At 51.6% G+C, this 25,194-nt stretch overlaps 1 protein-coding gene across 3 annotated transcripts in view; it reads left to right on the forward strand.

Annotated features, from left to right (window-relative positions):
- The first annotated feature begins 627 nt into the window (after positions 1–627).
- Scarb1 (scavenger receptor class B member 1) overlaps positions 628–25,194 on the forward strand; it is a 66,417-nt gene continuing 41,850 nt past the window's right edge. For 2 of the 3 annotated variants that reach the window (XM_075978209.1, XM_075978228.1), the window contains exon 1: positions 628–919. In XM_075978209.1, coding sequence (XP_075834324.1) covers positions 794–919 — 126 coding nt within the window. In that variant the 5' untranslated portion in view covers positions 628–793. The remainder of the gene's footprint in view (positions 920–25,194) is intronic. The other variant, XM_075978219.1, reaches the window with a different exon arrangement.

Below are 25,194 nucleotides of genomic sequence, written 5' to 3' on the forward strand. Positions count from 1 at the left end.
GCATCTCTGCCTGATAAGACCCCAGAATATCTTCCTGGACGGAGTCAGGGCCAGTGGTAGTCTAGGACCTGGAAATTCTGAGTGGAATTCTGAGTGGAGGGTGTGCAAAGACTGAAGGACACGGAATTCCGAGTGGAGGATGTGCAAATGTCCCGAGAGACGAGGAATTCCGAGTGGCTAGCGTGCAAATGCAGGGACAGACACGGAAGGGAGGGTGTATAAAGGTCGGGAGGGACCCGGTATTCGGAGTGGATGGCGTAAGTGGCCCGAAGGCAGGGCCCAGATGACTGCAACTGAGGCAAGGCAGCGGATGCTGGAGCCGGAGGCATTCGCACGAGTCGGGGGAAAGAAGAGATAGCAGCGCCGGAGTGGGGGTAGCCAGTGCAGACAGCGTCAAGGGCTTCTGTGCTCTGTGGGGAGCGCGTCGGTTCCCACTTTGACAAGCGAAAGACTAGGAAGCACAAGAGAGCAGGGATCCTGGCACACGGTGCGCCGGTTCAGAGAGCTGCGCCACTCGGAGGGGCCGCTTCAGATGGAGGCCACGCCCATAACTCGCCACCAGAGTACCGCCCACTCCCCGCCTACCCCCAACCCCCTCCGGAATCCCGCGCGGCGCGAGGGGGCGGACTGCCCGGGCCATGGCGCATAAAGCCTCTGGCCACCTGCAGGGCTACTGCTGCTCTGGCCACGGACTCGGACTCACCTTGCTGAAGCGTGAGCCTCGGCTTCAGTCATCTCTGTCGCTGTCTCCTTCAGGCCCTGAGCCCCGCGAGCCCGGGCTGCGCACGCGGACATGGGCGGCAGCGCCAGGGCGCGCTGGGTGGCGGTGGGGCTGGGCGTCTTGGGGGTGCTGTGCGCTGCGCTTGGCGTTGTCATGATCCTCGTGGTGCCCTCGCTCATGAAGCAGCAGGTGTTGAAGGTGAGTGATGCGTCTTTCGGGGAAGCTGGACGCAGGGTGGGACAGTGGCGCGTCCCACCTTCCCACCACCAGGGAGGCCCAGATTCACCCCGAGGCTTGGCGGTCTGAGTCACCAGCGTCCCAGGGGCCTGACCCTTCTTACTGGAGCAGAAGTGTGGCCTGGTTGTTCCTGAGTTTCGATTGCTGCTGCCCTGACCACCAGACCTTCTATACATCTAGGCTGGTGACTGTACCTAGTGACCTCCGTCAGGGCAGTGGGCAGCTGATGTCCCTTGTATTATCTCTGTAAGGAAGGCTCCCTCGGACGCCCAGGTCTCAGTGGGCGCTCTGCCTGCCTCCTCCCGCCTAGATGCCCCAGCGATGCCCTGGCTCGCCCCCACGCTGCCTGCCAGCCTGAAGAGTTAAGCAGCTTTCTTCCCCCACGCTCTGGCAGAGACAGACAGTACCCAGGTCTATGAGGGCAGGCAGCCCGGCCTCCCTCTTGATCTCAATGAGCCTTAGGTTTCGTTGCCCTTTCAACCGGGGACCTATATATTAGGCGGGCGGTGCCGGCAAGTCACAGACTCTGCCCTGGGAGCCTGTGTCCTCCGAATGAGTCCGGAGCTCATTAAGTCCTGGAGATTATCGTCTTTTTTTTTTTTTTTTTTGAGATTATCGTCTTATTACACTCCAGCTAAGGGTGTTTTTGAGACGCTGAGCTGCCCCGGAAGGGGAAACCGAGGCTGGCCTTTAGGGAACATCCAGTTAGAACTGGACCTGGGATATAGATGGGGCTCTTGTTCCGTGAGTTGATTGACATCTTCTTAGCGGGTTTGTTTACTGGGAATTTAAGAATGGCTTCGTGGACTGTGCCCAGTCGTAGGTGAATGAAGGAGGGAATGAATGAAGGCTGCTCCTTCGTAGGCCTGGCTGCCACCTCCCAGGACTTGGCTGGCCTTCCAGATAGAGCCACAGGTGGCTTTCCTGGAGTTCTGGTGGGCAGTTCTGAGTCCTCTTGCCCACACTGTCATTTCTCGTTCTTTGGATTTTCAACCCTTGTACCTGAAGATTCTCCGAGCTGGTGGCAAAGAAGTCCCAGGGTCCCAGTGGTTGCCGTATACTGGGGTAGAGGGAATTCCTTTTTCGTTGGAGCATCAGAACTAGCAAAGTAGCGGTGACAGCCTTGCCTCAGTAACAGCCTGTGGTTTCGGCAACGCCAAGACCGGACCCTGTGTGTACCTAGCACGTGGGCTGCTTCCTGCTCCTCACCCAGCTTGCTCCTGCTCCTCCTATTTGGGGGTGAGGGGGAAAATCTCCCTTCAGGAGTGTTTTCTTTATTGGGTTCCCAGGCTCCCTTCAGGAGTGTTTTCTTTACTGAGTTGGCACAGAGTCTGTGGGGTGGGGGTGGGGGGGTGTTAACGTGTTAGCACTGGGACTGCACATGCCTGTCAGGTCAGTGGGTGGGGGGAGGCATCTGCCCAGGGCTTTGAGATGGAAAACCGTGTTTGGCGGAGTTGTCCTACAGCTAGAAGCTTGGGGCTTTAAGTTTGAGTGAGCGGCTTCCAGCACCCGACGTGTGAAAATCCCAAAGGCGATTGGTTGGGGGCTGAGTGGCGTGAAGGAAGGAAGACAGGAAGACACGCCTAGCCCCGGACAGCGGCTTCTTAGACGCCCTGGCTGGAGTGTAGCCGACCTCCTGTGGGAGAAGAAAGCTCACTTCAGTGGCTGGCAGGAGGGTGGGGGCGGAGGGGAGCAGGGAGGGACCCCGGAGTTGACTTTGGCCACTTTCGTTCTTTGCGACTTGAATGGAAGCCTTGTTTTTTGAATTTTCATGTTTTATGCCTTTTTTTTTTTAAAAAAGAAGTTGATGTATAAAAGGCAAGAATACTTGGTTGTTTAAGAAAAAAAAAGCAGAACAGGGCTGGAGAGATGGCTCACGTAGGACCCAGCATGACAAGCTCAAAAGAGGCCTGAGTCTCAGTAGTTTACCTTAAGGCAATATCTGATTCCAAGAAAGACCACAAACTGAGACCACTCAGGCACCACCCAAAAACAGACCACCCAAAAGAAACTCCTAACGTTCCAACCATAGTAGATAGAATCACCTGCCAGCACCCACCCATCGCTTGTGGTGCTCTTCCAGAGGACCTGGGTTCAGTTCCGAGCACCCACTCACACACATGGGAACTCACAACTATTTGTAACTCCAGTTCCAGGGGATCCGACACCCTCACATAGACATACATGTAGGCAACACCAATGTCATAAAATTAAAAATAAATTATAAAGAAAAAAATCAGGATGGGGTATAGCTCAGTGGCAGAGCCGTTACCCATCAGGTAACAGGCCCTGGCTTACAATACACACATACACACAGAGAAATTTCTTCTGATGTTATTATCATAGGCATAGTATCTTTTTAGACTTTTCAATATATGTATATACAATCGTTTGTGTGTGTGCCCGTGTGTGTGTGTGTGTGTGTGAACCAGTAGACGGCCAGCGAACCCCAGCCGTCCTCCTGTCTCTGCCTTCCCATAGCCCAGGGGTTCCAGGTACTCTCAAGTATCCCCAACATTTAATGTGGTGCTGCGGCTTTAAACTCATGTGCTGTTTGCCCAGCAAGCACTTTGCCCATGGACCGACCTGGCCAATTCTGATGGCCATCTTTACAAAAACTGAACTGGATAGCATATGCCTTTCTTCCTTTTTTTTTTAATTTTTATTTTATTTATTTATTTATTTTTGAGTCACGGTCTCAGTTATGTAGCTCAGGTTGGCCTCAAACTCACTGAGATCCACATATGACTACATTTGAATGCTGGGGTTAAAAATGTGCACCACTCGTGCCTGGCTTAAGCAGTATGGTTTTTCTGTTCCGTGTTAGTGCTAGAAGTGTGTGTGTGTGTGTGTGTGTGGTGGGGGGCTGGGCTTGCCACACAAGTAGAGGCTAGAGGTCGATGCTGGGTGTCTTCTTCAATTGGTCTCCCCCTTGTTTTTTGAGACAGGCTCTCTCATTGGATGTGGGGTTACCTTCTCTGCTAGACACTGGCTGTGAGTCCCTGGGATCTGCGTGCTCCACCTGCCCCAGTGCTGGGCTTCCCAACATACTGCTGTGCTCAGCTTTGTTACTTTTGTTTGTTTGAGACAGAGTTTCTCTGTGTAGTCCTGGCTGTCCTGGAATTTGCTCTGCAGACCAGGCTGGCTTCAAATTCAGGGATCCACCTACCTCTGCCTCCCGAGTGCTGGGACTGAAGTCGTGCGCCACACTTGGCCACACCTGGCTAGGTGTTCAGCTTTTGTTTGGATTCTGGGAATCAGAACTGAGATCCTCTAGGAAGCTCTTGACCCACTGAGCTATCTTTCCAGTCCTGTTCAAAGGTTTCTGCATGACAGGCAGAACATGCCAGTCTGTCCCCCCCCCACACACACACTGTGTGGTAGTCCTTTGTTTACCTGTTCCTCTGTTGACTGGCTACTTACTTTGTCCCAGGCTATAGAGAACACATACCCTCCTGTGTGAGCCCACAGACCCTTCCTCAGTGTGATTCTTAGCCTGTGGATCCATTTCAATGTCATTTCATCCTTCCTCACCCTGACAAACTGGGGGACCACTCACTTCCCCTTATTTCCTCTTTCTTCACCCTCTTTGGCTCTTCGGTGGCTTTGATTCATATCTTCAGCTCCACGAGGTTGGGCAGGAATGTGATGTCCACGTAGGTGACTGGTTTCCAGAGCTTAGGGGTGCAGGCCCACTGTGCCATGTGCTAGCTGGGGCCCATCCATCACTTGGGAGCTGGGCTTTCTCAACGAGACTGGGGCCAATCTGGTTTGCTCCTCCGAGGGATTAACAAATTACAAGCGCATTTGGAAATGTCCTGTGAGCCTGCTTGATTCTTTCTTTCTGGTTTGAACCCAGCCACAGTGTTGTGAAACAGGCCCAGGCTGCGGAATTCTTCCTTTCTACAGATAAGGGATTGGGCCATAGCAAAGGTCAGGGAGCTAGTTATCAAGCATGCCCTGTGGTGGGCTGGGAGGGACCTCAAGTGTCCATGCTTGTTTTACCCTCCACTGGGAGCAGGACATAGGCAAGAGCCCACTCTGTACAGTGCACTGCTGGGCAGAGGCAAAAAAGAAGTAAGAAGGGCCAGGTTACAAAAACACATGGGCCGGGTGGTGGTGATGTATGCCTTTAATCTCATCACTCGGGAGGCAGAGCTGGGCAGATCTCTGTGAGTTCGAGGTCAGCCTGGTCTACAGAGTGAGTTCCAGGACTGCCGGGATTACACAGAGAGACCCTGTCTTAAACAAAAACCAAAAGAAAAAGAAAGAAAACACATGAATGATGTAGGAAAATCTCTGTTCCTGTTAAAGTCCTCTGCCCCAGCCTCTTGCCTGTCATCCCAGCTACTTGGAGGCTGAAGCAGGAGGAATATAAATTTAAAGCTGGCCCTGGGCTGCACAGGGAGTTCAGAGCCAGCCTAGGCTGTACAAGAAATTCAAACAGTGAGACCCTGTCTTTAAATAAAGCATAAGCTAGGCACATTGGTATACACTTTCAATCCAGTTCAGAAGGCAGAGGCAGGCAGATTCCTGAGTTCCTGGACAGCCAGGGATTCATAGATCCTGCCTGTAGATAGATAGATAGATAGATAGATAGATAGATAGATAGATAGATAGATAGATAGATAGATAGACAGACAGATAAAAAGCAAGTTGAGTATATAGCTCAGTAATACACCATTTGCCTCATATGTGCAGAACTCTGGGTTCAATTCCCAGTGCTGCAAAAACATCATCATCATCATCATCATAGTAAATAGCTAACAGTTTTCTATATTTTCAACAGATTCATGTCAATGCAGTAACAATTTAGAAAAAGGTATGGAAGGGTTCACATCAGACACACGAAGTAGAAAATGCTGAACCCATGATTCTTTGTGCATTTTTGTTTTATTTTATGTGTATAGGTGTTTGCCTGTGTGTTCATCTGTGTACTGCGTGTGTGCAATGCCCTCGGAGACCAGAACAGGGAATCAGATCCTCTGGAACTGGATTTATAGATGGTTGTGAGCCATCATGTGGATGATAGGAATTGAACCCAGGTCCTCTGGAAGAGCAGCCAGTGCCCTTAACCATTGAGCCATCTCTCCAACCCACCATGACTCTTTTCGTAAAATGTATACATGCATTTATTTGTGTGTGAGTGGAGGGGCTGTGCCACAGTGTGCCTGTTCATGCCAGAGGACAACCTTCAGGAGTCAGTTCTCTCCTCCTACTCTGTGGGTCCCGGGGATTGAACTCGAGTCCTCAGGTTTAGCAGCAAGCACCTTTACCTGTGGAGTCATCTCACCAGCCCCAATGGTATTATTTTGTTTGTAGTGCTTTGAGGCAAGGTCTTGCTGTGTTATCCAAGGTTTATTTGAAATTCTCCTGCCTCAGTTTCCTGAGTGCTGAGGTAACAGGCCTGCACCAACCCACCTGGCCTCTGTAAACACAAAAATAGAATGTATCCAAGAGTTATGGATTTAACTAAAAATAACAAGCAAGGCAGTGTCTTAGTTAGGGTTAGGGTAGCTGTGATGAGACACCATGACCAAAGCAACTTGGAGAGAAAAGAGTGTCTTTGGCTTACACTTCCACATTATTGTTGATTATTAAAGGAAGACAGGGCAGGAACTCAAACAGGATAGGAACCTGGAGGCAGGAGCTGATGCAGAGGCCATGGAGGAGTGTTGCTTTTTAGTTTTCTTTCCATGGCTTGCTCAGCCTGCTTTCTTAGAGAACCCAGGACCACCTGCCCTGGGGTGGCCCCACCCACAATGGGCTGGGCTTTCCCACATCAATCACTAATTAAGAGAATGCTCTATAGGCTTGTGTCCAGCCCAGTCTTACAGAGGCATTCTTCTGAATTGAGGTTTCCTCCTCTCAGATGACAATAGCCTGTGTCAAGTTGACACAGAACTGGGCCGCACAGGTGGCATGGTAATGCACGTCCTTGCCATTAAGGAACCAGTTGAAGGTGGCAATTGCCCTTTGACTTTCCTGGAGTGTGTGTGATAGTGTCCAGACCCAGGGCGTTTCACCTTGAACCCAGGCTGGCATGCAGCTGCCCATCCTCGGGGCCACCACCTTCATCCCAGGGTCACGTAATCTTTTCCATGTCCATGATTGCAACACCTCCGCCGTCCTGTCCTTCAGGGGGTTTTCCTGTTGAGCTCACTCCAAGCTCACTCCTGAGTGCTTGGTCTATTCATCTGCTGGTGCCTCCTTCATCTCATTTGTCCCTTAGGTGCAGACAGAAGCCCCAGGCTGTCCATCCCTGCTTGCTTCTGTCTGCTGCTTCCTGCTGCCTCATAGCTGGTTCACCGATATCTTTTTTTGTTTGTTTGTTTTTTGTTTTGTTTTTCGAGACAGAGTTTCTCTGTAGCTTTGGAGCCTGTCCTGGAACTAGCTCTTGTAGACCAGGCTGGCTTCCAACTCACAGAAGTCCGCCTGCCTCTGCCTCCCAAGTGCTGGGATTAAACGTGTGTACCACCACCGCTGGCTCTCACCAACATCTTAACGGTACATGCCTGGGGGCCATAGAGGTACAGGGGTCTAAAGGGTCTGAGCAGGATGGACGATGTCCCTCTGGCTGCCTGTGAAAAGCTAGGTGAGACTACTATACAGAACTAAGCTCAGACCCTTTGACGTTCCCCATCTTTCTCCAAGTGAACCCCAATTCCTCTCAGCAGCTTGAAGATCACCACTCAGTATGTCTCCCTTTACCTCCCTCAACTCAGCCACTCCCAGCCCATGGCCATCCTCCTGGTTTGAGTCCACTATACTTAGTCCCATTTCAAAGGCCCTGGCATGTCCTGCAGCCTGAATTGGAGTAATGTACAGTTGTGACCTGACATGTGGGTTCTGAAAATCGAACCCAGGTCTTCTACAAGAGCAGGTGGTGCCCTTAACATCTGAGCCATCCCGAGCCGGGCAGTGATGGTGGTGCACGCCTTTAATCCCAGCACTTGGGAGGCAGAGGCAGGTGGACCTCTGTGAGTTTGAGGCCATCCTGATCTACAAGAGCTAGTTCCAGGACAGGCTCCAAATCTACAGAGAAACCCTGTCTCAAAAAACCGAAAACCAACCAAACAAACAAAAAAACAAAACAAAACATCTGAGCCATCCCTCCAGCCTTCCGTGCAGTTCTTTCTTTTTCCTGAACATGAAGTTGGCCAGAGGAGGGGCTGGAAGCACTGGGATGCAGGCAGATAGCTGTCTACTCCTCCTCACCTCGATTTTGTCCCCTTCTCTCACTAATCCCTACGGAGCCCCAGGGAACTCTCAGGAGTTGGGCTAGCCTGGGATATCTACACCGTCCCTGAGTTGTTTTGTGACCTTTGGCAGAGCTCCTTGGCCTGGCACTTGGAAGGTGGTGCTGATGGCAGATAATTGTGGACACTTTGTTACCTGGAGTGTCTGTTGTTTCTCAAAGTTGTTTATTAGTGTCTAAGTGGCCTTCTGCTTCATCCGATGAGACAGACACAGGGGCACATAGGTACAAAGTAACTTGTTCTAGGTCACAACGATTTAGATAACAGAACCAAGATTTTTAGTGAGCTCAAAGCCTGTGATGGTGTAGCCTCTGCTGATAGATTGTAACTTCTGGGTGGCGTAGCCTTTGCTGATAGATGAGTTTTGAACAGCCAGCCTAGACTGGAGAGGCCCAAAGCCGCCTTCCTGGATTAGTCTCCCATTTATCTGCGTGGCCAGTGGGTGTATTCCAGGCCTTTGTCCCATGGCTACCTGAGAAGGCTGCAGGTTCATAATCCTTCAGGAGGACTCAAGTGGGAAGGTCTGCCTTTCCCCAGCTTGTGACACTCTATGACCTTGGGGCTAAGGTCTGCCTGGGCCACTGTGGGCCACTCCCACAGTGGGGTCTGGGGCCCTTAGTGTCAGGATGGGTATCCCTGCAGATTCCCTGCTCTTCAGGCCCTGGGTAGGGACGCTTAGGTATACTGGGATTTCTTCTGTTTTCTTCCTCTTTTCGGCTGCCTGGCTTCCGGTCCCCCTGGCATGTGAGTAGCTAGCTATTTTAGTTCCCTGCAGGGGTGTGGCTTTGGCTATAGGCAGCTTATTTTTAGTTTCAGGCATTTATTTCTGTTCCTTCCTGGCTCCTTGTAGGTCCACTAGTACTCATGTCTCTAGTGCGTGTGTCTGTTGCTATAAGCACCTGCTGGCGAATGTCCACACACTGGCATTCCCAGGTGTGCTAACCCATACAGCTGGGTATATGGTCCGGTGTTGGCATATGTGGATATGCGTGTTTCTCTGTACCCCATGAGCTACAACCCATCCACATGTGGATGCAGGTCATTGTCTGGCACACGTAAACACACACACACACACATGTGCCGATGTGTGATCCCATGTGCTGAGGGGCGGGGGACATCCATCCATGCATGGCAGAATGGTGGCCAAGCAGGTGCAAGCCACTGGGCCCCAACCTCATCACTGCCGAAGAAAGAAAAGGGTCATTGTCACTATGTGGTCACCGTGTGCGGTAGTTAAGTGCTGCTACCTGGCATTGAAACCAGGCTCTCCTTTTTCATTCCTGGAAGGACTCAGGGACCCTTCCTGGAAGGATGGACTCCTTACTGTCCTCTCACAGTGACTCACCCTGATTCAAGCCAACTCCAGGAGTTCAGCTACCTGGAATCCTGTGCACTGGCCTTTGATCCCGGCAGCTGACTCTGGAGCTGGTTCTGGGGAGGCCACTTGGTTCTCTGTAGAGCCTATCCTGGGTGCTTATTGGTTCCTAAGAGGTTTGGCCCAGGCTGCCAGCTCTGGCTCTCTGTGGCTTCTAGAGTACAGAGGATTGTTCACACATCCCTGGCCAGAAAAAAGAGAGGCTCCAGGCCACCATGAGCCCCTCCCCAGGTTGCTTCTGGATGTTTGACACTGCTTACTTTAGGACCTCGGAGTTCAGCTGAAAAGCCCCTGACCTTTTGCTCTAGATTCAGTGTTATCAGATGTAGTTTGAGAAGGATTCAGCCAGGGACTTTGTCAAAAATAGAAGCAGGAGAGGAGGCTGAAGCAGGAGGATTGGTAATTCCAGGCCAGCCTGGGCTACAGTGTAACAGGCCTTAAAAAAAAAGAAAAAAAGAAGAAAAGAAAAGAGAGAAAGAAAAGTCAATAAAAATGGAAAACAGAAAACAAGAACAGAACAGGTGGCCCTTTTACCTCTTTCCTCTCATTCTTCCTCCCTCACAGGTGGCCTTGGCCATCACTGGCCTAGGGCAGGGTCAGGCCCAGCTGAGCTGTAAACAGAAATAAAAAACAGGCCCGGCTCAGCCTGGCTCAGCCTGGCTCAGCCTGTCTCTGAGTCTCAGGGGCTGAGGAGGCTCCATTGCTACTCAGGGGTGATTTCCACTCCAAGCCTTGGATGGCAGGGGTGCTCTATGCCTTCTTGGAATCATGGCCTCCTCAGACCTGGGACTTTCTTCTCTCTCCCCCTCACCTCTACTGCTTTGTGATCTTTAGCTGCCTGGGGAGGGGAAGGAACAGGAGTGGCCTGATCCTTGCTTGCTTCCTGGCATTTTAATGAAGTTCCTTCCACCCTCCCTGGAAGCTTCTAGAAGGGCTCTTGGGCCACTTTAGCTGTAGGGCTTCTTGATGACTTTTTGGTTCTTGCTGGGATGGGGCCTTTTTAACTCCTGAATGCTCACGGTTGGTGAGTCTTCACCTCGTCTCAGCCACACTCTGTTGGAATATGTCTAGGCCCAACTCACTGCTCTGTGCCTAGCCGTGCTCAACCCCAGACTTACACCCCACCCCCTTTGGGTCTTCACCTTTCTCTTGTCCTCAAAGGAGGACTCTGGCTTGCCAGGTGTCTTACCTTATCCTGACCCCTCCTCCTCATCTCCAGGCCTGTCCCCTCACCTTCCTGGTTAGCTTGGCCTGTGGTCTTCCATCCTGTGGCTGTCAGCTATGACCTTGGGGGCAGGACCGTTTGCTCTCTCTGCTCCCCACACTTGAGCCCTGGGGTCGCTTTCCCAAGGCTGGCTGCTGTCACCGTCACCTTTCATCAGGATTCTTGAACTTCTTTCCAACATCTCTGGTCTCTCTCCAGCTTCCAGTACTATGGCCAGAGACAGCCTAGCCTTCCCCAGTAACCTGCTAGTAACCTGCCCTTGGATACCCTCCCCGCCTAGCCTCTGCATGGGCCAGGTCTGTGGTCTTAGGCCTGTGACATGTCTCAACGAGAGCCCACTTAAATTCATTTAACTTGCACCTGCTTGGGAAGGCCACACTGGCCCCCGATGTTGACACTGAGGCCCCTCTGGCCCCGGTCTCCACCCCATCCCACTCTTTTTTCTTTAGCTCAGGACACTATACTGTTTAGCTGTGACATGTACCTGTGTATTGGGCTTTTTCCTTCTGCCACATTGTCCCCATGGGAATCCTAAGCTCAGGAGGGCAAGGACCTCTGTGGTGTTTGTTCTCTGTCCCCAGTGTTGGAACTAATGCCTGGCACTGGGCCTGGGGTTCCCAAATATTTAGCCAAAGTGGACAAGCCGAATCACAAGGTGTCCTGGGACTCTTGGCACTGTGAGGTCCCGTGCCAAGCTATGGGTGCCGTGGTGCCACTGCCCTGCCATGGCAGGCCTAGCAGTCCTTTGTGTCACAGACTGCTCTTCAGAATAAACAGGTGCTGTGGTGTGCAGAGCTGCTTCAGAGATGATGTGAATCTGATCCCCAGAACCCAGGTCAAAAAAGCTGGTAATTCAGCACTGGGGAGGCAGAGACAGGAGAATCATTGGGGCTCAGTGACTCAGGACAGCTCTGCTGAACTGGGGCGCTCTAGGCCAAGGAGAAACCCTATCTCAAAAATCCATGTGGGGCCGGGCGGTGGTGGTACACACCTTTAATCCCAGCACTTGGGAGGCAGAGGCAGGCGGATCTCTCTCTACAAGAGCTAGTTCCAGGACAGGCTCCAAAACCACAGAGAAACCCTGTCTCGTAAAACCAAAAAAAAAAAACAAAAAACAAAAACATATGGGTAGCGTCTAAGGAATCAAACCTGAGGTTCTCTGGCCAATACACACAGACACATACACACACACATACTCCAATATACACACAGACACATATACACACATACACACACATACCCTAATATACATACAGACACATACATACATACACACACACCCTGATATACACACAGACACATACACACAAACACAGAGATACACAGACACACACAGGCACATACATACATACCCTGATATACACACAGACACATGCACACACACACTCATACCCCAATATACAAACAGACACATACAGACACACATACTGATATACACACAGACACATACACACAGACATAGATACACACACACACACCCCGATATACACAGAGACATATATATATATATATATACACACACACAAACACAGAGTCACACAGACACAGACAGAGACACATACACAGATATACAGACTTACACATAGAAACTTATATACATATGCACACAGAGAGATGTACACACACACACACCCTGGTCTATCAGTCTTCTTCACAAGCTTCTGCCTGTCTGGCCAATCAGCATCCTGACCTCTACAGACACACACACACACACACACACACACACACACACACACACACACGCACACACGCGTGCGCCCATCTTCTCTTCCAACCTCAGGTGCTGTTCCTTCTGTCCGAATGCTTTCCCCTTGGCTCTTTTACTCAGTTCCTCTCCTGTGCTTCATAGTGTCGTGTGTTTGTGTTCTGTGGGGCCTGGGAGTGACCCAGAGACACACTCCTGCTCAGCAAGTCTTCTGTCACCAATCTACACCCCACACCTGTAAGCGGGATTTTTTTTTCTTTTTTTTTTCTTTTTTTTGATTTTTCGAGACAGGGTTTCTCTGTAGCTTTTGGTTCCTGTCCTGGAACTAGCTCTTGTAGACCAGGCTGGCCTCGAACTCACAGAGATCCGCCTGCCTCTGCCTCCCGAGTGCTGGGATTAAAGGCGTGCGCCACCACCACCCGGCAAGCGGGATTTTTTTGAAGACATTTCCTGGCCACCAGTTTCCCCCACCTCCCCTGAGGTTCCTTGCGGGACTTTCCCTGAGCTCACCCCCCAGTGATCTCATTCATTTGGTTGATGTCTTACCAGGATGAAGATCTTACGTGTTTTGTATATGGCTTCACTCCACAGTGGTGACCTGACTGGGCTGGGACTGTGCTGAGGCAGGGGGAGGACCCCAGGGCCATTATCGAAATCTCAAGCCTTGCAGCCTGACTCTGCTCCATTCTGGGGGGCTGTGGGTAAGTCATGGGGCTTTGGTGTGCCTCTGTCTCCCGGGACCACCTCCCGAGGCCACTTTGTGAGCTGGAGTTCATATATCCCAAACCACACCCACTGGCCTGAGTCCCTGGCAAGGACCACTCAGGGTCTGAGTCTCAATGTGCTTTCTCTTGACTCTAGCAACTTCTCTCTGGTGTCTGTGCCAGGGTGGACCCCATGTCTATGCAGCTGGGTTTCCCTAGTGACCGCTTTCTGGTCGCAGCACAAAGGCAGTGGGCCAGGAGGAATAGACCCAGTCTTCAGAGACGTTATCAGGACTGCTGTGGGCGGTGGGTAAATAAATCACGCCCGTCTTAACCAAGGGCAGGAGTGATCAGGAGGTGGGGAGCCGACTTAGGGTGCACAGCCTTTGGGAGTGAACGCTCTTCAGTAGCTCTGGCTTGCGGTGGGCTGCGTGCACTCCTCTGCAGTCTGTGTGTCCAGGTTTATTGCCAAAGCAGGGTCACTTCCTCCTGTGGTTTTCTCACAACAGCATCGTGTTGGGCTACGGTTCTCCTGCTGGGAACAACTGCTTCTCCTGCTAGTGATTTATATCGATCTGCTAGTGATCTCTATCTCTACATATGGGGAGGTGTGGCCCACGGGCGTGAAGAACAAAAATAAATGGGCTGCTATTGTACACCTAGCACTTTAGAGGCTAGAACAAGAGAATCGGAGTTAGAGCATCCTGACTACATCGGGAATTTGAGGCCAGTCTGGGCTACATGAGATCCTGTATAAAAAAGAGGGGGGGCGCTCACTGACTAAAGGTTCTTGCCACCAAACATGCTGACAGGTGTTCCATCCTGGACCTACGTAGTGGAAGAAGAGAATCAAGTCCTTCAAGATGTCCTCTGAAAGAGAAGCTGCCTTTGGAGAACTCAGCTTGGGATGGAGCTATGTCCCGTGGGTTAGTAGGAGGCAAGGGTGACAGGTAGCCCGGGTGGGGGAGAAACCCGTGGCCCCCTAGTTAGCACCTGATCGTGCCCAGGTGCCTCTCATGGATATGCACCTGAGATGCTTTCTTTGGCCCTGGGACAGCCTTTCTTGAGGGGGAGGCAGCTTATTAGGGTCAATTTCACAGCTCTTAGATTGTGGAATCTGCAGCTATGTGGGTTACTCTCTTTTCCTTTTATGTTATTTTATCATCATCATCATTTTGGTGTTTGAGACACGGTCTCTCTCTAGAGTCCTGGTTTGAACTCACAGAGATCTGCCTGTCTCTTTCTCTGGATCGCTGAGATGAAAGGCGGGTGGCACCATGCCCAGTTTATCATCATCATCATTATTGTTGTTATTATTTGAGACAGGGTCTCACACTGTAGCCCAGGCTGGCCTCAACTTTTGGCAATCTTTCTGCCTCTGCTTCCAGTCCTGGGATTATAGGCATGTGCCAACATGTCTGGCCTATCTTTTCTTTTGTTAAAGTCACATGTATTTGTTTGTGTGTGTGTGGAGGGGTACGTGTGCGTCACACACGTGAGCAGAGGTCAGAGAACAAGTCGCAAGGGTCAGTTTCCTTCTTCCACCATGTGGAGCCCAGGGGTTGAACTCAGGTCATTAGGCCTGGCCACAAGGGCTTTACTGTCTGAGCCATCTCACCAGTCCCTCTTTAAGGACAACAAAGGGCAGAGGAAGCCATGACCTGTTCGAGGCCTTGGGGATGGTTGGTATCCAGTGCTGGCCTGTTGTGGGCTATACTGCCAGTTCCAGGCTAGCTGGGGAAGTAGATGCTGACCTAGGGAGAGGGAAGGGAGCTTGGTAGGTGAGCGCCAGTGAGTTATTCTATGGTGACTTCCAGACAGGGTCCCTACGCTCCCACCTACCTTCTCCTTGCTGCCATCCGGTTGCAGGAGTGGGACGAGGTGTTTTGATAAAGTGGAAGAGATGTCAGGGCCGGGTATGCCAAAGTTCAAGCTTTCTATGCCTCCCTTGAGGTTCAGGGTGGGTCCCAGGATGAGAGTGGGGAGGAGGAAGCTGAGCCTCCGTGACCTTCACTACACTGGGCACCGGCCTCCAGTGCAGAGGCGTTGATCCACTCTGGGCATGTTCTGCAATGTGGTTCAGGAGTCAGCTCCGGCCACCGACAAAGCAGCTGTTGGCTCTTGCCCTAGACTCTGGTGCATGTCCCCACCCTTCTGGGATAGTATAGGAGATGCAGCTGGGCCTCAGAGATGAGGCCTCTGTTAGCGTCCCTTTCTAAGCTGAGCTGTGCCCTGTGGGTACCCACATGCTCACCCTTTGCCTGGAGGAGAGGTATGAGGCGGGCCTTCCTGAAGAATCACTGTCAAGATTGTGTAAGAGACAGTGTCTGGGGTTGGCCTTGGAGGCTGGCATTTCAGATTTGAGTTCTGGCTTTGCCAATATCCTGCTGGGTAGTTTCAGGCAAACATCTTACAATCTCTGTGCCTTCTCACCCTGTCCTGACTTTATGAGGGCGAGGAGCTCGTACTTGTTAAACACCTAGACTAACAAGCTGGTGTCACTCGCTATGTTGACACACACCCCAGGCGGTTCTGTCGTCTGTGCTTGCGACAGAACCCTGCTCTGCTTGCCGCTCTGAGACTTGGTCATAGCGTGCCCAGGCTAGTGATGTCTCAGGCTGATTCTGCAGTAGCTCGATTTTGCCTTGCAGAATAGCCTTGCCCCCCTGGCCAGCTGCCTCTCCAGGGTATGCTCAGCTCTCGCCCAGTCTCCCATCTTCTTTTAAAAATTATTGTTTTAGAAAAATTGCTGATACAGGACAGTCAGCCCCACTGGCATTCCCCCAAACACCTTGGCCTGTAGATCTCTGTTAGGGTCAAGGACAGTTGCCTTTTTGCCCGAAGCCTGCAACGACAGGCTGGCTCCTGCCTGTGAAACCCCTATCTTATTTATTTTCTGCCAGGCTGGAGACTCATCCAGGATCTCCTGCCTGATGTGCCACAATGCCCAGTCCTTTTTTTATTTTTTTTACCCCTTTTTAGACTTTTATATTTACTTATTTTTTTAAAAAAAAAAACCTTTTAATTATGCCTCTCTGCATGGGTATGTGTGCATGGACCCAGGTGCCTGTGGAAGCCACATGAGGGCGCCAGATCCCCTGGGGCAGGAGTTACAGTGAGCCTGGCTAGGATGCTGGAAACTGAACTTGGGTTCTTTGCGAGAACAGTACACACTCTTACTGCTGAGCTGTCTCTCAGCGGTCTGCTTGCTTATAGAGGGGCCATACAGAGATCAGAGGACATCCCTGGGGAGCCACGTCTCTTCTTCCATCCTGTTAGCTCAAGGACTGAACTCAGGCTCTGTAGCAAAGTGTCTTTATTTGCCTGTTATTTTGAGACAAAGTTTCATTAAGTTCCCCAGGCTAGCCTTGAACTTACTCTTGGAGTCTAGGCCGACCCTGAACTTTCAGTCCTCCTGCTTCAGCCTTCCTGGTAGCTGGGGTGGCAGGCTTGCCCACCGTGCCCCACTTGGTTGTAGTTAAGTTTAGAGGCTTGTCCTGTGTGTCAGTTGTGCCACTAGCCTCCCTCGTCACCCCCTCCCAGCTCTGTTCTGTAGGAGCTGAGGAGCTGGCCAGGGTCTAGGCAGGGTGCCCTGGTTGTGATGCGCTTCCCACAGACCCTGCACAGGAGGGTCCACTGTGTTGGGTGTTGGACTATCCTGGCTGAGCAAGCAGCTGGGCTCCGTGGTGGTAACAGAGGGGTGGTGGCGATAGAACCTGGGTGGGTTAGAGTTTCCTGCACCAGCTCCTGCTTTTAGCCTCCTGGCTTTCCTAGCCCCATCTCCATGCTTCAAGAAATGCTAATTCTTCCACTGGCCAGACTGGGGCCAGCCCAGGGGTCATGTCCATCCTTGTGGCTATAGGAGTCCTGGGGTGTCGGAGCTGGCCTATTGGAGTTGGAGTCCCAGGAAGGCTCCTCTTGTTCTACTTTCCCCATCCTGGCCTCTGAGCCCTGCAGAAATCCTTAGCCCTGGCCCCGGTCCCATCTGGCCTCCTGGCACAGGAGGCTCCGCTGGCTTCCCTGGGCTGAGAGCCCATCTCAGCTGCTGCTCCATTGTAGCTGGGGTCCTGACAGGCGCTGGCGTTGAGATTTCCTCCTCCTCTCTGTTCCCAGCCCTCATCGTGTCTCCCGCTCTTTGTTTCTTACTATTGTGAAATAGGACGTAGTTCTAGCAAAGGTCATAATACACATTCATCAAGTTAAATGAGCCCCAGGTGAAAAGACAGAGCCTGTGGTCCTGTGGCCCTGCCGGAGGGAGCCCCTGCCCTCAGGTGTCCCTTGCCTTTCGTAGAATCCCTGCAGATCCTACTGGGTCTGGTTTTGATCTTTCCTCCAGTGTATACAAGCTCTGATTTTACTGTGATGTTCTTATTTTGTTTTCACATTTTACTGTGATGTTCTGCTTCTGATGTTGTTTGCTGCTTTGAGACCAAGCCTTGCTCCGTAGCTCAGGCTCGACTTGAACTGGTGTTAGTCCTTGTGTCTCTGGGATGCCGGCCCGCAGATGTGCACCACCAAGGCTGGCCTCCTTCATATCCTGGATACGGCTTCTTTCACTAGACTTGTTTTCAAGTTCGTCTGTGTAATAGCGCATGGCTGTGCATCCTAGCTCTTTAGGATGGAGGGTCTGCTTCCACAGTACCCATCTTTGCTGGTGGCAGGTGGCACTTGAGGCTGTGAGGTGTGTGGACACATGCTCACTTCTTTTGTCCCCCTCTCTCTCCCGCCCTGTCTGTCCTCCCAGATCTCAGCCTCTTCCTCTGTGGCTCATCTTCTTCCTAGCTTTGATCTTGAATGTGACCTTCAACCTGCTTTAACAGTGGGAGTCCATCCACACTACAGTGGGTGAGCTTGGGTTTAGAGTCCTTTGGCTGGCGGCCAAGCTTGGTTCAGCCTCCTGCCAGCTGTGTGACCTCCAGCAGTTGGCTCACTGCTCTAACCACGGTTAGGTGACTTACTTTACCAGGCCACCACAGTGAAAGGGTGACTTGAGCAACACTCATTTCCTTTTGGCTGTTCTGGAGGCTGGATGCCCATGGCTGCCACTGTGTATCCTAAGCCCCCCCCTCCCCCTTTAGTTTGCAGCCTGCCTCGTCCCTGTCTCCCTGTGGTCTGGTCATCCTTGGTGTCTCTGTCCTAACTCTTCTTGTTGTAGACTCCAGTCACATTGCATCAGGGCCACCCTGAGTAATCGATTGCTTCACTTTAACCTACCACCTCATTGTGGGTTCTAACTCCAGTACAGTCCCCGTTTGAGGCCTGCGGCTGGGGTGGATAGGAGGTCGTGGTTCCGCACCATGTAGAACACTTCGGCTAGGACACTGTATGGCTGTCTTGAGATCAGAGTCTCTGTGGTTAGTGGCTGAGACCCTTAAAAGATTGGCTCCTGTGGGAGTGAGGAGGGTGCCCAGAATACCTGAGTAGTACGCATTTGCTGGGGGTGGAGGGACTAGTGACACAGAAGCTTTGAGTCACCCCATGCTCCTGTAAAAAGTGACCCCAGTAAACATGTTAGTGCCCTCATCTGCATGGGTAAGAATCACACCTCTTTGGTCAGAGGTCACCTGTCTGCAGTGAATAGAAAGAGTCCCCAAGAAAAACCACATAAGAACAGGGGTTTTTATATTTATTTTGCTTATGTATTTATCTATGTATGTGGGGGGGGGGCTGGCATCATGTGTCTTTATCACTCTCCACCACATGGATTTGAGCATCGGGGTGAACTCCAGCTGCGATGTCCAGGGAGGTGGTGGCATCTCCAGGTACTGGCCAGTCACCCAGCTAGGTATTACTATCTTATCTGGGTTGCCATGTGCATATCTGATTCCTGGCTTCTGGCTGTTGCCTGGACTCCCTGTTCAATGTCTGTCAGATTTCGTCTGTTCCCATGGTGACAGACGCCCTGGTTTTCCCAATTCCTCGCTACACATAGCATACTCCCTGGACTCTGCCACAGTGGGTGGCTTCAGATCTGCCTTTGGGATGTTTGGGTAAGTGACTGGCTGCCCACTGCTAGCAGGCTGGCTTCACAAACAGCCATTTACCCTCTCCAAGTGCTCTGTGACCGACCAGCCTTCTGGAAGCTCTGTGGCTTTGAAGAGGGCCTGTGGGCATTGTGTATGTGTGTTCATCTGTGAATGTGTGCACATGTGCATGAGGGCGCATTTTCTGCGTTGGTGTGTATGTGGATTCCAGAGGTCCATGTTGGGTTTCTCAATGACTCTCCACTTTGCTTGTTTTGTTACTCTGAGACAAACTCTTATTATGTAGACCAGGCTGGACTGGAACTCACTATGTAGACCAGACTGGCCTCAAACTTACAGAGCCTACTAAGTGCCGAGATTAATACCATGTATGACCATACCTGGCCCAAAACTATATATATGTGTGTGTGTTTTGATGGTGTTGGTGTTTGAACCCAGAGCTTCCTAGGTGAGCATTCTGCCACTATCCTACCTCCCATGCCCAGTTTATTTTTTGACTCAGGGTCTCTCACTGAATCTGGCTTACTGATTGGTTAGACTATCTGTCTGTCAAGCTTCAGGGACCCTCCTTTTTCCACCCACCCCAGTGCATTAAATGCTGGGGTTATAGACCTATATATGGCTAGGCTTGCTTGTCTTTTTCATGGTTCTGGGGTCATTTTCAGGTTCTCTTGCTTGAACAGCAAGTACTTGTATCTCCTGAGCAAACTCCCCAGCCTCTTGAGCCTCTTTGACTTGTAAGTAGGGTGCTGAGAGTTTGAAGGACTTTAACAGGCTAATCTGAGGCTTGGGCTCCACTTACTCAGAATTTATGTTGGACTGATCTTGTGACTCACTTTGTAGAGTGCTTGTCTTGCATACCCGAGGCCCTGGGTTCGATCCTCAGTGTCCCGTGAAGTTTGCATGGTGCTCCACACCTGCCATCCCAGCACTTCACTACCCTAGGGAGGGGGAGGCAGCCTGGGCTAGAGACGCTGGTCCAAACAAGGATCTGTGGTGAAGGTTGTGGAGCTCTAGGGCGTCTAGCTCTTGTCTGGGATGGGAGCCTGATTGGCAGGTAGAGGCCAGCGGGAAAGACCTGCCAAGGGCTGGAGGCCAAGGGACTAGTGTGTCTGTCTTCTCACCAGGGCTGGGATCAGGGGTATTCCCTTCAGTGGTGGTGCCTTGGCCCCCTAGAGAGGCCTGTGCTGGTTACCTAGGTCTAAAATTGTGCTTAAACTGAGACCCTTGTGTGTTGGGAGTCCGTGGCCCTCTCCACGCCTGGAGGTTTTCACAGCTCTTCAGCTGGTGGAGTCAACGTTCCTGTCTCTGCTTCCATCTCCGCATGAGCTCCCCTGCATCCCCTCCTCCTCTTCAAGATTTAGTTACTAGTGTTGTGTGTGTGTGTGATTGTATGAATTTATGTGCATGGTGATGTGCTTGGTGCCCATGGAGGCCAGAGGGCATTGGATCCCCTGGACCTGGAGTTGCAGATGGTTGCGAGTCGCCATATGGGTGCTGTGTGGGTGATGTTCTTATCATGTGATCCTGTGAACCATCTCTCCAGTCCCCTCCTCTTCTCTCTCTCTCTCTCTCTCTCTCTCTCTCTCTCTCTCTCTCTCTCTCTCTCTAATTTTTCAAGACAGGGTATCTGTGTGTATCCCTGACTGATCTGTAGGGCAGGCTGGCCTTGAACTCACAGAGATCCGCCTGCCTCTGCCTCCCAGTGCTGCCTGGCCCCTTCCTCTTCCTTATAAAGTTCACCTGTCATTGCATTTGGGACCCAACCTAAATCCAGCCATTTTGAGATTTGTTCCTATTTTGAGACAGAGTCTCGCCATGCAACTCAAACTGGCCTCAAACTCACTCCGAAGCCTAGGCAGGCTTTAAACTCACAATGCTCCTGCCTCAGCTTCCCAGGCCTATGCCACCATCACTCCCTCACCACCATCCAGAGGTTACACAGGGCCACTGGCCTGGCCAGGTATCATCTATGCCTGTGGATGTCAGGGTACCTTTGGCCCAGACAGCCCCACTATGGAAATAAACTGCAGGAGAAAAAACATTAATTTGCTATGATGATCAGGCCTCAGCACCTAAGGGGTGGAGGCAGGAGGATTAGAAATTCAAGGTCATCTCTGCTAATAGTTGGTTTGAAGCCAACCCAGAGGGGAATGACCCTCCGGGAAGACAAAGGTGGCATGACTCTGCCCTCCCCCAGGGTCCCAAGCACAGAGGTAACTTTGGTTCATGGCTTTTTGTTCTTTCCTGCAAAAAAAAACATGTTTATGTCCAGGATAGTCCCTCCCTGCCCTCCCCGTCTTCCCTGTCCTGGCCCCCGGTACCTGTGCGCACTTCCTGCATTTTGTAACCCTTGGATTGGGCACCCAAATGGGTCCTGGGTCTTCCCCTTCTCTCCTCAGCCGTGTTTCCCATCAGCCAAGTCAGTAGAGAGTCGGTACGCATTCAACAGCATGTCTCCGGGACATTGGGCCTGTTCCAGAACCATCTTCCCATGTCTTCCGGAGCTTTCTCAGGGGACGTATTAGTTTCTAGAGACGCCACTGATTCCCACTGGCTGGGTGCCTGGAAGCCACGTGTGAGTTAAGGTGCCACTAGGGCTGAGTTTCCTCTGAGGCCCCAAGAGTCCTGACATACCTCCCCAATTCAGCTCCTGGTGGCTCCTGTGTCCCTCGGCTTGTAGCCCCATGGGTCACTCTCTCCCCCCTCCACCTTCTGATAAGAACATTTGTTGTTGGATTCAAGGCTCACCCCCGTTCATACTGTTCTCATAACCCTCAGTCATAACATCCGCAGACTCTTCGTCTCGACAAGGCCATGTCTAAGTACTCTGATGAACATATTTGGTGGGAGGGTGGGGTTCACCACACAGGAGGGATGGTGCTAATGGCAACAGTCAGCCTTGACCAAAACTGAGAGCACAGGAAAGGTTGAGGAAGGGGGATCACGAATTGAAGGCCGATCTGGGCTGTAAACTGAACACAAGGTGTTTGGAATGAAATTCCCTGTCACATCAGCCGCAGTCCAGAGCAGAAAGAAACAAATGCGTGTGCACTTGCTCCACTCCTACACAGTTCGGGACCCCTGCCTAGGGAATGGGGCCACCCACAGTGGGCTGGGTCTTCCCACAGCTGTTAACCCAATCAAGGCAATCCCTACAGACACGCATACCAATTATTTAGACAGTCCTTCACCGAGACCCTCTCCCCAGGTGCTTCTAGGTGTATCTTCAGAGTACGTAAAGCCAGCCATCACAAGGTCATAATTTTAAAAGATAAGATCCATCTTTGGGTGTGCTTAGCTCAAAGTTGTGGGTTACATACATAAGAGATTAAAAATTGATCAACACAGAATTTGGTCCCTGAAGGCACTTACTAGGCTTAGTTACCATTAGAGCTTCACAGTTAGAGCCTTTCTCAAACAAACAAACAAACAAACAAGCAAAACACCATGGTCCAGGGATGTAGTTCAGTGGGGAGGACTTGCCCAGTGTGTACAAGGTTCTGCGTTCCATCTTTAGCATGCGTGCACACACACACACACACACACACACCAGCTTTCATTGAGCCCTTACTCCTCCAGGCACCATGCTGTGTGTGGTCCAGGCATGTTCGCCAGAACCACACTCATCGAAGGTCCACTCAAGGCATTTTCTGCAAGTGGCGGTACACAGGTTCTGTAACGTGACAGACCTGCCTGAGGCCACACAGCTGTGGGGAAGGTTAGGTTTTATCTGGCATCTGGACACATCACCCTTGCCTGGAGGTTGCACCCTGACCCTCTTCAAGACGTGCGCGTACATTTCATGTTTTGACTTTTGTTGACGCTCGCAGAGGAGTGGATCTGGAGTTCACATGTTCAGGCACGTGCGTGTATCAAGGGGGCAGCTGCTGGCAGAGCTGCACCCCCAAGGATGATTGCTGCTCAGTGGGGTCCTCCTTCCCCCGGATGGTGATCTCTAGCGTGTGGCTGAAGGTGCGAGGCTGGGCTTCCTTGTGCCTCCGTTTTCCTGCTGGCCGATGGGACCGTGGCTGTGCGGGATAAGTGGGTGATAACTGGGGAAGCCTGTTGGTGTTGCCAGAATTGTATCCAGTTTCTGGCTAACATGGGCAGCGAGCGAGGTGGTCAAGTTGGCAGTGATGGCATTAACATTTGACCTTCTTGTTAATCCAAGTGTGCCTGGGGTCCTCATGGATTTGAAAAAAAAAAGGGCCTTTGTGGGTGCTGAGATCTGAGGCTGCTGGAACTTCCTGGTAACCTCCTACCTCAGTGTCTTCATCTGCCCTGAACCTCCTACCTGGTCAGGTGAGGTGGTAATGAGGGATGAGAAGGCCAGTGGGATGGCTTAGCAGGGAAGAACACCTGCTGCCAAGTCTGATAACCTGAATCTCATCCCTGGAACTTACACGGTGGAAGGACAGAGTAGATTTCTACAGGCTGTCCTCTGACCTCCACCCATGCACTGTGGTACATCTGTGCCCTGGACCTGCTAAATAAATAAATAATAAGTAAATTCATGTAATCTTTTAAAAGTGGAAGGGCCTAGAAAATCTCGTTTGTCCCTGTAACTCTCCTCTCTGTGTATGCAGAGTGGGAATGAAGACGACTGACTAGTCCAGGTCTAGCTACCGACTCAGGCAGGGCCTCATCTTCCAGGGACTCAGTTTCCCCATCTGCAAGTGGTTGCTGTTAAATCCTGCATCCAGCCATCGGGACCCAGGAGTCGTAGCGCACCTAGGGTTGTTGTCTGTGGGGGGAGCAGTGTGACAAAGGTGTCCCTGGGAACCTCCAACCGCAGAGGACAAGTCAGGCCAGGCAAAGAATGGTGGGATGAGGAGGCCAGCCAGGGAAATGGCCGTGGCTGTGGGCAAGAGGCTGCCTTTGGGTTGAGCAGCCTGGCCTTTGAGGTCTCTCCACAGCTGACCTTCCCAGTCTGGGCTTGTGTGCTTTGTGGTCCAGGAGCAGATAAGTAGGCCAGACTGTCAGCTGTCAGGGCCACCAGGTCCTCACCGGGGAGGGAAGAGACAGGATGGTATCTGTTTCAAGTTAGAGGCTAGCGGAGAGCCACTGTGGAGAACCCCACAGCCTGGCCTCGCAGTACCATTGCCCGCTTCCCAGGCCCACTGTGGGAATTGAAGGTGTCTGTTCCCTGGCAGATGGGATACTCAAAAAGTCCAGCACGAGGTCTCCTGCTCCAGGCCAGGAGGGACACTTAGTGCCTTAAATCGTCTTTAGGTGTCTTCATGTCACACTGAGGCCCTTCTGGGGAAACAGGTATTCCCTCTTCTCATTGAGCTGACTGCTCTATTGCATGCTGGGCCCTTCCCAGTTCCTGGAGCTGCAGGACAGACAGACAAGGTCTTAAGGGACTATCTGCAGCACACAACACCTGCACAAGAGGGGATATGGTTGTACAAAGGGCCATGGTGAGCGTAGATAACCAGGACACTAGAGGGGGAGGGGCCTCTGGTGCTGAGGAGGAGTAGCCAGGCCTCTCTGAGGGTCAGACCAGTAGCCTTTCCACCTGACCGGGGACCAAAATGAGTGTTTGTCCAAAGTCGCTCGTGGGTGGTGGTAGCACCTGTGATGTTCAGGACAGTTGTTCAGGACACCTGTCGGGCTGCAGGTTGCTGAGGGTCAAAGGTCACGCACACCCACAAGGACAGCCTCTGTAAACCCAGTAGGTCACAGGTGTTTGGAGAAGCAGCTGCAGCTTCCACGTGAAGCCGTTGTCTCGGAAAGCTAAACGGAGAATCACTGTCCAGTGCAGCCATCCTCCTGTAGTTGGTTGCTTTGTACTCTTTGCTCTTTTGAGGGGCCCACCGCCCAACTCCCAAATAAATCACACATGGAGGCTTATGGTTACTTTTAAAAGCCTTAGCTTGGCTTGTTTCTAACCAGTTTTTCTTAAGTTATCCTATCTTTTGCCTCTGGGCTTTTATCTTTCTCTGTTTCTGTATATCTTTCTTTACTTCTTTCTCGGT

This window comes from Microtus pennsylvanicus, chromosome 1, assembly GCF_037038515.1.
Source record: "Microtus pennsylvanicus isolate mMicPen1 chromosome 1, mMicPen1.hap1, whole genome shotgun sequence".
In the NCBI taxonomy this organism is placed as follows: Eukaryota; Metazoa; Chordata; class Mammalia; order Rodentia; family Cricetidae; genus Microtus; species Microtus pennsylvanicus.